Below are 13,985 nucleotides of genomic sequence, written 5' to 3' on the forward strand. Positions count from 1 at the left end.
ATATTTGCAGCTCTGGAGGCCAGGATTACTGAATTGGAGACTCGGCTTCGCACCCTTCATTCACCCGTAGCTAGCCAGGCCCCTGTAGCTGGTGCAGCCGAAGATAGCGTAGGCCCCGTTAGCTGTTCCCTGGCAGACCCCAAGCAGCAGGGGAAAGAGGGCGGCTGGGTGACAGTGAGGAGGAAGCATAGTCCTAAACAGAAGCCCCAGGTACACCACCAACCCGTTCATGTGTCTAACCGTTTTTCCCCACTCGGCGAAACACCCGCCGGGGGTCAAACTCTGGTAATTGGTGATTCTGTTCTCAGACATGTGAAGCTAGAGACACCGGCAACCATAGTCAATTGTCTTCCAGGGGCCAGAGCAGGCGACATTGAAGGAAATTTAAAACTGCTGGCTAAGGGTAAACGTAAATTCAGTAAAATCATAATTCACGTCGGCAGTAATGACACCTGGTTACGCCAATCGGAGGTCACTAAAATCAATATTGAATCGATGTGTAACTTTGCCAAAACAATGTCGGACTCTGTAGTTTTCTCTGGTCCCCTCCCCAATCAGACCAGGAGTAACATGTTTAGCCACATGTTCTCCTTAAATTGCTGGCTGTCTGAGTGGTGTCCCAGAAACGATGTGGGCTTCATAGATAATTGGCAAACCTTCTGGAGGAAACCTGGTCTTGTTAGCAGAGACGGCATCCATCCCACTTTGGATGGAGCAGCTCTCATTTCTAGAAATATGGACAAATTTATTAAACCCTCCAAAATATGACTATCCAGAGTTGGGACCAGGAAGCAGAGTGGCAGTCTTACATGCCTCTCTGCAGCTTCTCTCCTCCTGCTACCGCCCCCCAAAAACCCATCTCCACAGAGACCGTGTCAGCTTCCAAAAAGACAAAAAACAAACTAAAAACCAGCAACAAACAACTTAAACATAAACAATCACAAAGAAAGAACAATACAGTATCGAGGATGCCAGTGTTCACATTTTGGACAGAGACGACAGATGGTTTGAAAGAGGAGTGAAAGAAGCATCTATGTCCACTGTGAGCGACCATCTTTGAACAGAGGCGGGGGTTTACGACACCAACTCTCTGCCATCTATAATCCAGTTTTGAGTTCCCTTCCCAGACGCCTTAACGCCCACTCACATCCTGGGCCATCTGACCTCAGGAATTCGCATGATAGGGTGGGGCCAGGTTTCACAATGAACTCACCCGAAACCCTGGCTGATTGGGACCCACACCCAGTTTCACACCTTGGCTCAGGCGATTAGAGGATCATCAGGGGGTCCTTTTGTCTCTCTGTGGGGGGTCACTCCCACTAGGTTTATATCTGGGACTCTCCACCATTTGACCTTAGAACTGAAGAAGCTTCTCGGATGAGAGGTGAAACGTCTTCAAGTAACTTAAAGAAGTCCAGATGCTTTTCTTTGCAAGCTCCTTTGACAACAATACAGTATCCACATCAGAACCAAAGAGTAAAACAGTGAAATGTGGATTATTAAATATTAGGTCTCTCTCCTCCAAGTCTCTGTTAGTACATGAATTGATCAACAAATCGATTTACTCTGCCTTACAGAAACCTGGTTGCAGCAGGATGATTATGTTAGTTTAAATGAATCAACACCCCCGAGTCATTCTAACTACCAGAAACCTCGAAGCACAGGCCGAGGGGGAGGTGTGGCAGCAATTTTTCACACCAGCCTATTAATCAACCAAAGACCCAGACAGACTTTTAATTCATTTGAAAGCCTGATGCTTAGCCTCGTCCACCCCAGCTGTAAAACTCAGAAACCAGTCTTACTTGTTATCACCTATCGTCCACCTGGGCCTTACACAGAGTTTCTGTCTGATTTCTAAGACTCAGAAATGTAAAAGAACCCACCCACCACTTTAATCACACTCTAGATCTTGTTTTAACATATGGCATAGAAACTGAACATTTAACAGTGTTTCCTGAAAACCCTCTCCTGTCTGATCATTTCCTGATAACATTTACATTTACAATAATTGATTACACAGCGGTGGAGGGTAGACTTTATCAAAGTAGATGTCTTTCTGAAAGCGCTGTAACTAAGTTTAAGAATATAATCCACCGACTGTTATCATCTTCAATGCCCTGTACCAACACAGAGCAAAGCAGCTATCTGAACGCTACCCCAACAGAGGTCGATTATCTTGTTAATAATTTCACCTCCTCACTACGTACGACTCTGGATAATGTAGCTCCTTGAAAACTAAGGTCTCAAATCAGAAGTACCTGACTCCGTGGTATAATTCTCAAACACGTACCCTAAAGCAGATGACTCGTAAGCTGGAGAGGAAATGGCGTGTCACAAATTTACAGGATCATCATTTAGCCTAGAGAAATAGTTTGCTGCTTTATAAGAAAGCCCTCCGCAAAGCCAGAACATCTTACTATTCATCACTGATTGAAGAAAATAAGAACAACCCCAGGTTTCTCTTCAGCTCTGTAGCCAGGCTGACAAACGGTCAGAGCTCTGTTGAGCCAACCATCCCTTTAACATTAACTAGTAATGACTTCATGAACTTCTTCACGAATAACATTAGAGAAAAAATTACCAATAATCATCCCACAGATGTACAGTGGGGCAAAAAAGTATTTAGTCAGCCACCGATTGTGCAAGTTCCCCCACCTAAAATGATGACAGAGGTCAGTAATTTGCACCAGAGGTACACTTCAACTGTGAGAGACAGAATGTGAAAAAAAAATCCATGAATCCACATGGTAGGATTTGTAAAGAATTTATTCGTAAATCAGGGTGGAAAATAAGTATTTGGTCAATAACAAAAATACAACTCAATACTTTGTAACATAACCTCTGTTGGCAATAACAGAGGTCAAACGTTTACTATAGGTCTTTACCAGGTTTGCACACACAGTAGCTGGTATTTTGGCCCATTCCTCCATGCAGATCTTCTCGAGAGCAGTGATGTTTTGGGGCTGTCGCCGAGCAACACGGACTTTCAACTCCCGCCACAGATTTTCTATGGGGTTGAGGTCTGGAGACTGGCTAGGCCACTCCAGGACTTTCAAATGCTTCTTACGGAGCCACTCCTTTGTTGCCCGGGCGGTGTGTTTTGGATCATTGTCATGTTGGAAGACCCAGCCTCGTTTCATCTTCAAAGTTCTCACTGATGGAAGGAGGTTTTGGCTCAAAATCTCACGGTACATGGCCCCATTCATTCTGTCGTTAACACGGATCAGTCGTCCTGTCCCCTTGGCAGAAAAACAGCCCCATAGCATGATGTTTCCACCCCCATGCTTCACAGTAGGTATGGTGTTCTTGGGATGCAACTCAGTATTCTTCTTCCTCCAAACACGACGAGTTGAGTTTATACCAAAAAGTTCTACTTTGGTTTCATCTGACCACATGACATTCTCCCAATCCTCTGCTGTATCATCCATGTGCTCTCTGGCAAACTTCAGACAGGCCTGGACATGCACTGGCTTCAGCAGCGGAACACGTCTGGCACTGCGGGATTTGATTCCCTGCCGTTGTAGTGTGTTACTGATGGTGACCTTTGTTACTTTGGTCCCAGCTCTCTGCAGGTCATTCACCAGGTCCCCCCGTGTGGTTCTGGGATCTTTGCTCACCGTTCTCATGATCATTTTGACCCCACGGGATGAGATCTTGCGTGGAGCCCCAGATTGAGGGAGATTATCAGTGGTCTTGTATGTCTTCCATTTTCTGATGATTGCTCCCACAGTTGATTTTTTCACACCAAGCTGCTTGCCTATTGTAGATTCACTCTTCCCAGTCTGGTGCAGGTCTACAATACTTTTCCTGGTGTCCTTCGGAAGCTCTTTGGTCTTGGCCATGGCGGAGTTTGGAGTCTGACTGTTTGAGGCTGTGGACAGGTGTCTTTTATACAGATGATGAGTTCAAACAGGTGCCATTCATACAGGTAACGAGTGGGGGACAGAAAAGCTTCTTACAGAAGACGTTACAGGTCTGTGAGAGCCAGAGATTTTCCTTGTTTGAGGTGACCAAATACTTATTTTCCACCCTAATTTACGAATAAATTCTTTACAAATCCTACCATGTGGATTCATGGATTTTTTTTTCACATTCTGTCTCTCACAGTTGAAGTGTACCTCTGGTGCAAATTACTGACCTCTGTCATCATTTTAAGTGGGGGAACTTGCACAATCGGTGGCTGACTAAATACTTTTTTGCCCCACTGTAATATTATCTACAGCTACTTTCAGTACCATTGATGTTAAGTTAGACTCTTTTTCTCCAATTGATCTTTCTGAGTTAACTTCAATAATTACTTCCTCCAAACCATCAACGTGTCTTTTAGACCCCATTCCTACAAAACTGCTCAAAGAAGTCCTGCCATTAATTAATTCTTCGATCTTAAATATGATCAACCTATCGCTAATGATCGGCTATGTACCACAGGCCTTCAAGCTGGCTGTAGTTAAACCTTTACTCAAAAAGCATCTCTAGACCCAGCAGTCTTAGCTAATCATAGGCCAATCTCCAACCTTCCTTTCATATCAAACATCCTTGAAAGAGTAGTTGTCAAACAGCTAACAGATCATCTGCAGAGGAATGGTTTATTTGAAGAGTTTCAGTCAGGTTTCAGAGCTCATCACAGCACAGAAACAGCTTTAGTGAAGGTTACAAATGATCTTCTTATGGCCTCTGACAGTGGACTCATCTCTGTGCTTGTCCTGCTAGACCTCAGTGCAGCGTTCGATACTGTCGACCATAATATCCTATTAGAGCAATTAGAACATGCTGTAGGTATTACAGGTACTGTGCTGCAGTGGTTTGTATCATATCTATCTAATAGACTCCAATTTGTGCATGTAAATGGAGAGTCCTCTTCACACACTGAGGTTAATTATGGAGTTCCACAGGGTTCAGTGCTAGGACCAATTCTGTTTACATTATACATGCTTCCCTTAGGCAGCATCATTAGAAGACATAGCATACATTTACACTGCTATGCAGATGACACCCAGCTCTATCTGTCCATGAAGCCAGATGACACACACCAATGAGTTAAACTGCAGGAATGTCTTAAAGACATAAAGACCTGGATGGCCGCTAACTTTCTGCTTCTTAATTCAGATCAAACTGAGGTTATTGGACTCGGCCCTGAAAATCTTAGAAATATGGTATCTAAGCAGATCCTTACTCTGGATGGCATTACCTTGGCCTCCAGTAACGCTGTGAGGAACCTTGGAGTAATTTTTGACCAGGACATGTCCTTCAACGCACATATTAAACAAATATGTAAGACTGCTTTCTTCCATTTGTGCAACATCTCTAAAATTAGAAATATCCTGTCTCAGAGTGACGTTGAAAAACTAGTTCATGCATTTATTACTTCCAGGCTGGACTACTGTAATTCATTGTAGAGTACACCCAGCACAGACACACGCACACACAGGCAGGTATAGCCAACTTCCACGTTTATTGATATATTTGTATTTCGACAGCTGACTCAGTCGCACCGTCTGACAGCTCGAGCCCAGCTGATCTCTCTTGGCCGCTCCTCCTCGTCTCACTATAAACACAGCGGAGGAGACCATCATTAGTCCATAAACAATATCAGCTGTTCTTACCAGCCTCGCGGCGCCGCCCCGTTGAGCCTTCCGCTCCACTCCTCCCCTGCAGCTGCGCCCGGGGCCACGCCTCCGCCACATTCATTATTATCAGGATGTCCTAAAAACTTCCCGAAAAGCCTTCAGCTGATCCAAAATGCTGCAGCAAGAGTCCTGACAGGGACTAGAAAGAGAGAGCAGATTTCTCCTGTATTGGCTTCCTGTTAAATCCAGAATTCAAAATCCTGCTCCTCACATACAAGGTCTTAAATAATCAGGCCCCATCTTATCTTAATGACCTTGTAGTACCATATCACCTTATTAGAGCACTTCGCTCTCGCTCTGCAGGCCTACTTGTTGTTCCTAGAGTATTTAAAAGTAGAATGGGAGGCAGAGCCTTCAGTTTTCAGGCCCCTCTTCTGTGGAACCAGCTTCCAGTTTGGATTCAGGAGACAGACACTATCTCTACTTTCAAGATTAGGCTTCAAACTTTCCTTTTTGCTAAAGCATATAGTTAGGGCTGGACCAGGTGACCCTGAATCCTCCCTTAGTTATGCTGCAATAGACGTAGGCTGCCGGGGATTCCCATGATGCATTGAGTTTTTCCTTTCCAGTCACCTTTCTCACTCACTATGTGTTAACAGACCTCTCTGCATTGAATCATATCTGTTATTAATCTCTGTCTCTCTTCCACAGCATGTCTTTATCCTGTCTTCCTTCTCTCACCCCAACCAATCACAGCAGATGGCCCCGCCCCTCCCTGAGCCTGGTTCTGCTGGAGGTTTCTTCCTGTTAAAAGGGAGTTTTTCCTTCCCACTGTCGCCAAAGTGCTTGCTCATAGGGGGTCATATGATTGTTGGGTTTTTCTCTGTATCTATGAAGCGCCTTGAGGTGACTTTTGTTGTGATTTGGCGCTATATAAATAAAATTGAATTGAATAAAATTGAATTTAATTGATTTGAACAATGGAAAACTGACCAACTCCTTCGCAGTGAAAACTGCAATGAGGCAAGGCTCATTGCTGTCAGCAATCTTCCTGATCATCATGGACTGGATCATGAGAAGAACCACAGAGCAACACCGGTATCCAGTGGACCTTCACCAAACAGCTGGAGGACCTGGATTTTGCAGAAGGCATCAGCCTTCTGTCCCACAAGCAGCAACATGCACAGTCCAAGCTCACCCGGCTCGCTGAGGAGGCAGAAAAGACCGGCCTGAAGATCAACGTCAGAAAAACAGAGGTGATGCAGCTGAACAACCGACAAGAACATCCACTGCAGCTACTTGGTGGAAACCGACCTCTTCGTCTACCTAGGAAGCATAGTCAACAGAGATGGCGGCGCAGATGAAGACATTAGGAGCTGGATCAACAAAGCAAGGCTTGCATTCAACTCCCTGCAACCAATCTGGAACTCCAAACCCCTATCCCAGCGCAGCAAGATCCGCATCTTCAACACCAATATGAAAGCAGTCCTCCTGTATGGGTCCGAGACGTGGCAGGTGACCAACACCATTACCAGCAAGATGCAGATTTTCATCAACAAGTGCTTGCGACACAGCCTTAACATCAAATGGCCTGAGAAGATCTCGAATACAGACCTGTGGAAGAGAACCAGCCAGAACCCGGTTGGTCAAAGCATCAAGAGGAGAAAATCAGGCTGGATAGGCCACACACTCCGAAAACCATCCAACAATGTCACAAGGCAAGCACTGAACTGGAACCCACAAGGAAAAAGGAAAGTGGGGAGACCCAAACAGACATGGAGAAGATCTGTCGAGAGCGAAGTGACGGCCGCCGGAATGACATGGACCCAGCTGAAGAGAACAGCCCAGAACAGAGTCCGTTGGCGTGGTGATGTTGCGGACCTATGCTCCACCAGGAGTCTACAGGAAAATTGATTGATCGAATGATTCCGGATACATTTTTATGCTGTAAATAAAGTATATATTTTACCAGATTTTATATTTCTTTCTGTTCCCGTGATCATCCCCTGCTGCTGTTGCCGTTTTAGAAGGGGTTCCCTTCTAACTCAATTCAATTCAATTCAATTTTATTTATATAGCGCCAAATCACAACATAAGTCGCCTCAAGGCTTACTAACTAACTTACACAAGTGACAAGTACATGACCTAATTATAATAATACACTTCACAGCACCCAAACATTTGTGCGTGTACAACATTTTTAGAGGAAGATTATTAAACCTGTAACCCCATAATTAACCCTTTGGGTTTGTTCAAAATCACCACACTTTCAGCTTGTTCGTGGCCAAAAGTGACCACCAATTGATTAGGTCTGTAATTTTTATTATTTTTATGGGGTTTTTTGCCATTTTTTCTGCATAAAGGTTTTAACTAACTTCAGGTCTTTTCATAAATGTAAAATAGTTATTACTGTTTTAAAATTTTAACCCTTTAAACATCAGTTTGTTTGTCCACTCTGCTAGGTGAAAGACACTGCGCTAGAGCTGTTGGTGGCTGTAGCTCAGGTGGTAGAGCAGATCTACTGATTAGAAGGTTGGTGGTTCGATTCCTGGCTTCCCCTAGACTGCATGACAAATATCCTTGGGCAAGATACTAACCCTAAATTGCTTTTCGATGCCTCCATCGGAGTATGAATCTGTGTGAATGTTAGTTAGAAAGCACTTAGAAAATGTGCTTAAAGAAAGAAGCACATTCCTCTGTTGCTTTGGCATGTGGGATATTGCCATGGTAGTTTTGGTGAAGCCAAAGACAGACAACAAAATCTTCCTCTGTTGCAACTGGAGGAGCTGGGGGGGAAGCTCTGGGTTGTTTCCCCTGTGCATGTTTTCATCTGAGGAGTTCCTCTGCCAAGGTGCCCGAAGGAAAGACGTTGTCCTCGGAGCTCCTCCGTCAGTTGGAGTCTGAACCCCTTTCCCTTTTTAACTTCCTGAGAACTTCCAGTGTTGTCATCCAACATGCTATGCATTGCTTTATTCTGGTTTAGGCTCACATCTTCACTTCATCTATAATCCTCCAATCCTCACACCTTGGCTTCACGTGCAGCTTTGTAAGGGTGCACAGCAGCTAAAAGATGTCCTTTGTTATAAAAAAGTCAAAAGTAGATCTCAGGCTGCTAATGCAGGAAACTGCATACAGGCTGAGCCCTGGTTTGATACCAGTGGGTACTGGATTGTAGAGCAGTCTCTCTTCAGTGGTGGGACCCACATGGTTTTCCTTTCATGAGGGATCCACTCAGTCACCGGCTCCTCGGTCTCAGAAAATGCTCCTATGTTCTTTTCCATCAGCTGCTCGGCCTCCACCTCCATGCCCCCCAACCCCAATCTTCCCCCAAAGAAGAGGATTCAGGCACTGGCTAGTACTCTTCATCAGTGGTGATGCAGTCAGCCTCTTTGGAGATTGGCCCCTCATCTTCTGGAGAGGAAGTTTCTTCATCTTGGGCAGATGACTTTTCTTCAAGGGCAGAGGACTGCTGCTGTACTTGCTCTCTGACCAGATCATACAGACAGTGCTTGAAGCAGTGATGACCTTCTTGCCATACAGCCAGAATAAATGATCTGGAAGCTGTTAGGCTTACTTACAGCAGTAGCTCTGTCTGCACCTGCAGAAACTCCAGGACACGTTTACAGTGTTTGTTGTTGTTTGTGCTGCAGCTGCAGCTGCAGGTTTGAACTCTGCAAAATGTCCTGTGATTGGGTTTGTTTTTGTTTCTAGAGTTAATATTTTGGGTATGGTATCTTTTGATGAAAAATACAAGAGTAAAAGTGCTTTTAACATGTGCTTCAAAGCTGAGTTTGACTGGGAAACTCAAAGCTCAACAGCCTGCATCCACAGAAACTCACTGCAGCCTATGTAATGTTTGATGCATCATTATTTATTCCAGTCTATCTTGCAAATACATGTTTGTGCTGCAATGTCATGCACAAACACAAACTATTAGATCCTTAAGATCAAACCTGTGTCAAAATTGTGTCATTATTTTGGTCCATTGGAGTGAGGTAGGCCATCAAAGGCCGCTACTAGAAACTCAGAATATTACATGAAATTGCTTGTTTGGCCAAAAATGGGTAAATGATGTAATTTGGTAAAAAACATTAAAAACTACAATTTTCATGTGTTGACTTCAGAATGAAAGCAATTCTACCTAAATCGCACGATATAGTACTGTCAATAACAAGGAATCAAAAAAGGTGGTTATAATGGATTTCAATTGGCCAAAAATGGCCACGATAGAGTCAAGAGGAACAATTTGGTGTATAGTGAATATTATTGATCTTATTAAGGAGCTGATGTTGAAAATTAAAAAAATATAGACCTTTGGGAAGTTTCATTCCATTTGCATTAACAGAGCGAAAATGGTTGAAAAAAGAAAAGTGAACAAATAGCCAGGATAGAGCCCAGAGGGTTAAAGCTAAAACAATGAATATCTTTTTAATTGGGAAAAAAAATAACAACATTATGGAATAAAAATAACAAAAATAAAACTCATTAACTAAAAACACAAAAATGGGATAGAAATATTATACATATCAAATATTTATGAAAGGCTATCAAGGATGATCATTTTATAAGAAGATATTTTAAAAATGATCTAATTTCAATGGGCAGACTTTTCCACTTTTGTTTGCTAACCTTGAAATAAAGAGCAAAGCAAATGCTTAGGCACACGAGGGGTTAGGCATTAATAATTAACTGATGTACTTCTGAGCCAGCCTCTTTAATACTTTGAAAATGGGAACGTTTTGAAAGTCATAATGGATTTTAACAGATTAAATCTTTCCATTACAGATATGGTACCTGTGATTCGTCCGCTGTGCTCAGTCAGCTCATGGATCTTGACCCAGTCTTTGCCATTCTTTTCATAGATGTTCACCGCATTGTTGTTAGGACTCACAGCAATCTCTGGAAGCAAATATGTCATCACTTTGTTTCAGTAGTCAAACAATAATGAAGAAATATGAACCACAGAAAGGCATTTATGTAAGAAACATCTAAGAGAGATATAAAGAGATATATATAAATTCCTCTCTCTTGCTTCACATACATACATTGTCATATATATATATATATATATATATATATATATATATATATATATATATATATATATATATATATATAAAACACCCAGCACGCCCCTGCGGGCGGTTTATCCTTCAAGCTCGGGTCCTCTACCAGAGGCCTGGGAGCTTGAGGGTCCCGCACAGTATCTTAGCTGTTCCCAGGACTGCGCTCTTCTGGACAGAGATCTCCGATGTTGTTCCTGGGATCTGCTGGAGCCACTCGCTTGGGAGTCACTGCACTGAGTGCTCCGATTACCCTGGGACCACTGTTACCTTCACCCTCCACATGTTCTCCAGGCCTTGGGACCTCTCCAGCTTCTCGTGTTCCTTCTTCCTGTGCTCTTCCATGTGCTGGATTGTCTCTGGGGCATCTTTACACAGCCTGCACCTGGGGTCTTGCCTGGTGTGATAGACCCCAGCCTCTATGGATCTTGTGCTCAGAGCTTGTTCTTGTGCTGCCATGATTAGTGCCTCTGTGCTGTCTTTCAGTCCAGCTTTGTCCAGCCACTGGTAGGATTTCTGGATATCAGCCACCTCCTCTATCTGCCGGTGGTACATACCGTGCAGGGGCCTGTCCTTCCATGATGGTTCCTCGTCTCCCTCCTCTTTCTTGGGTTTCTGCTGCCTGAGGTATTCACTGAGCACTCGGTCAGTTGGGGCCATCTTCCCAATGTATTCTTGGATGTTCCTTGTCTCATCCTGGACTGTGGTGCTGACACTCACCAGTCCCCGGCCCCCTTCCTTCTGTTTAGCGTACAGCCTCAGGGTGCTGGACTTGGGGTGAAACCCTCCATACATGGTCAGGAGCTTCCTGGTCTTGATGTCAGTAGTTTCTGTCTCCCCCTTTGGCCAGCCTATTACCCCAGCAGGCTACCTGATCACGGGCAGGGCGTAGGTGTTGATAGCCTGGATCTTGTACTTGCCGTTCAGCTGACTCTTCAGGACTTGCCTGACCCTCTGCAGGTACTTGATCGTTGTATAACATGCCTCATTCACCTGTTCACACCCATTCATACAAGCAATTTCTTCTACACCCAAGTGCTTTCTATATAACATTAAAAAAAAGGTAGTGAAGTGCAATGTTATTCAAAGGCCCAGATCACCTCCAGGTGTATACATACATGTATGCATTAAAGCTCTCTGAGTCAATTTCCTGCACTGATAATAAGATTGCCAACGTTTCTCTGAACCACATTAATGCAATCCATATATGTGCATTTATGTGTGAGCTACTCTATATATGGAAATGGAGCATGACTATTTTTTCTGGTATTTCACCTACGGGTCCTATCTTTGTTCCAGGTATGGCAGGACAGCGGCTCCAGTCCAAAACTGTACAGCGACATGTCTGAACAGAGGCAAGACAGACTGCTGGAATGCTGCTGCTGTCACAGTTGTTGTAAAGATGGGCTGCTGCATGTTCCAGGATGAAAGGGAGAGAAAAAACAGGGTACACTTTGTTTGAGAAACAGTTTTCTTAAATAAAGCAGAAATGGTTCGTTGTTTATACTTTTCTCTGTTTGAGGGTTTTATTAGAAATCAGGTTTCAAGAAGGGACTCTGGAATAGCTTTAGTGTAATTAATAGTTAGTTGAATGAATAACGACTGGGAGATAACAACTTTATCAGATCTAATGCAGACAAATCTGGAGGTGAACGACAGACTTGTCAGCGTTTGTTTCTGAATACACAACAACAGACTACACTGAAAAAGTTTTAAGCCCAATAACATATCACCTAAATTCCAGCTTCTACTTTTGTTCTGTTTAAACAATCTGAAACTTAACAAGTTGCTCAGATTTGATACAAAATAATTAGGGCTGATATTATTACTTACCCTGTGTCTGTGTGGTCAGGTAGTAGAAGAGCGTTCAGAGTTGTACTCATGAGACTGTCTGCACGACAGGAGCTGTGCACTGTGTCCTGGTGAAGAATATGACTGTGTTATTGTTGAAGGGAGTGAAAGAACAGTAGGTGTGTCTACTGATAGCTGTTGAGCAAGCTTGCCTGCTCAGAAGTTTGCTGGGAGCAAATGTCTCCAATTCGCTCTCAGCACAGGCTGGTGATCAGCAGTTTGACTAAATGCTTCATACAAAAACATCTACTTCATTCATTCTTTGGGACTTACTTTGATTTTTGGGGGATGAAACTGAATGAAAACTTTCAATGTTATTTTTATATCCTGCCATTATTATAAATCTGACCACGAGTAAAGCTATTTTAAATCCATATGTCCAAATATGAATAATGGGGATCATTTACGTACACATTCATCGATTTCAGCTTTAAAAGCTCCCCTCAGCTCTTAGATCATAACCTTGTGTTTTGGCTGCAGGTCCAGGTCCATATGGGACAGCTTGTGGGTCTGGATCCAGACCGCAGTCCGCCTGTTAGTGACCTCTGGTGTATCAAATAACTGTAACTTTTTATCCCCTGTTTTGTTTGGACTTTTGATTAAGGTAAATATGTTTAACAAATAAATGAGCTAAAGTGTAAACCTCTTTGTTAGGTCCTTTGTGGTCTTTACATGTAATGCTTTATTGAGCACTTCTAAATTTGTTTATATAGTACAGAATGAATGGATGAATTACAAATATGTGCATTGACCCTCTGGGGTCCAGGGTTTCATTGACTGTTTTTCACTACTTTATATTTCAACCGATTTATCCGACTCCTGAATTAGATTCATCTTCAAAGTGAAAGAAAGCAAAGTGCCCCAGAGTCATACTTCAATGAACATACCTAAGTGGGCATGCAACCCGGAGACTGGAGCAGCCGGGGATTGGATCTCCAACCTCCTGATTAGTAGATGACTTACTCTAGTAAGTCGTGTTCTTCTTTTCAGCTCGGGATGGTAATTGGGCGATGTGTCATTTACCTATACCCTAACCCTATATTATCTAACCATATGTTACTCTGATGTATATCATTTGGTGCAACCATCAATTCAAATCTGATGTTGTTTGGGACTCCAAGATCAGGCAGACCATCCTCAGAAACCCACTATGACCGAATGTCCCTGACACAGATAGTGGAGTGCTTGTCCACTGTACACGGCTAAAAGCATGTTAATAGCATTTATCAGGAACTCAAAGGGACTGTGGATTACAACAATGGAGGCCAACTCCAAGCCAATCACACAAGTCACCATCAAGTATGTACCAAGGTGATGCACTGTGTCCATTGCTGCTCTGTATAGGCCCCTAAGCCAGCTCATAACTAAGACTGGGACCACATTTTCATTTTAGGTTTGACAGCATTTCTAGTAAATAATGTCAGGTGGCTTGAGCATGAATTGAGACTGCGGTGTGGGGAAGGCTTCAGATGGGACTGGTGGCAGCTCTCGGGCAGATAAACAA

At 43.4% G+C, this 13,985-nt stretch overlaps 1 protein-coding gene across 2 annotated transcripts in view; it reads right to left on the reverse strand.

Moving 5' to 3' along the window:
* The window catches only part of LOC308412148 (actin-related protein 2/3 complex subunit 1A-A), a 32,939-nt gene extending 20,334 nt beyond the window's left edge, over positions 1-12,605 (reverse strand). For both annotated transcript variants that reach the window (XM_080906288.1, XM_080906287.1), the window contains exons 1-3: positions 12,464-12,605; positions 11,910-12,040; positions 10,362-10,466 (exon numbers count right to left, since the gene is read on the reverse strand). In XM_080906288.1, coding sequence (XP_080762414.1) covers positions 10,362-10,466; positions 11,910-11,973 — 169 coding nt within the window. In that variant the 5' untranslated portion in view covers positions 11,974-12,040; positions 12,464-12,605. The remainder of the gene's footprint in view (positions 1-10,361; positions 10,467-11,909; positions 12,041-12,463) is intronic.
* Positions 12,606-13,985: the final 1,380 nt, after the last annotated feature.

The sequence above is a fragment of the Rhamphochromis sp. 'chilingali' genome, assembly GCF_963969265.1.
Source record: "Rhamphochromis sp. 'chilingali' genome assembly, chromosome: 15".
Classification (NCBI taxonomy): Eukaryota; Metazoa; Chordata; class Actinopteri; order Cichliformes; family Cichlidae; genus Rhamphochromis; species Rhamphochromis sp. 'chilingali'.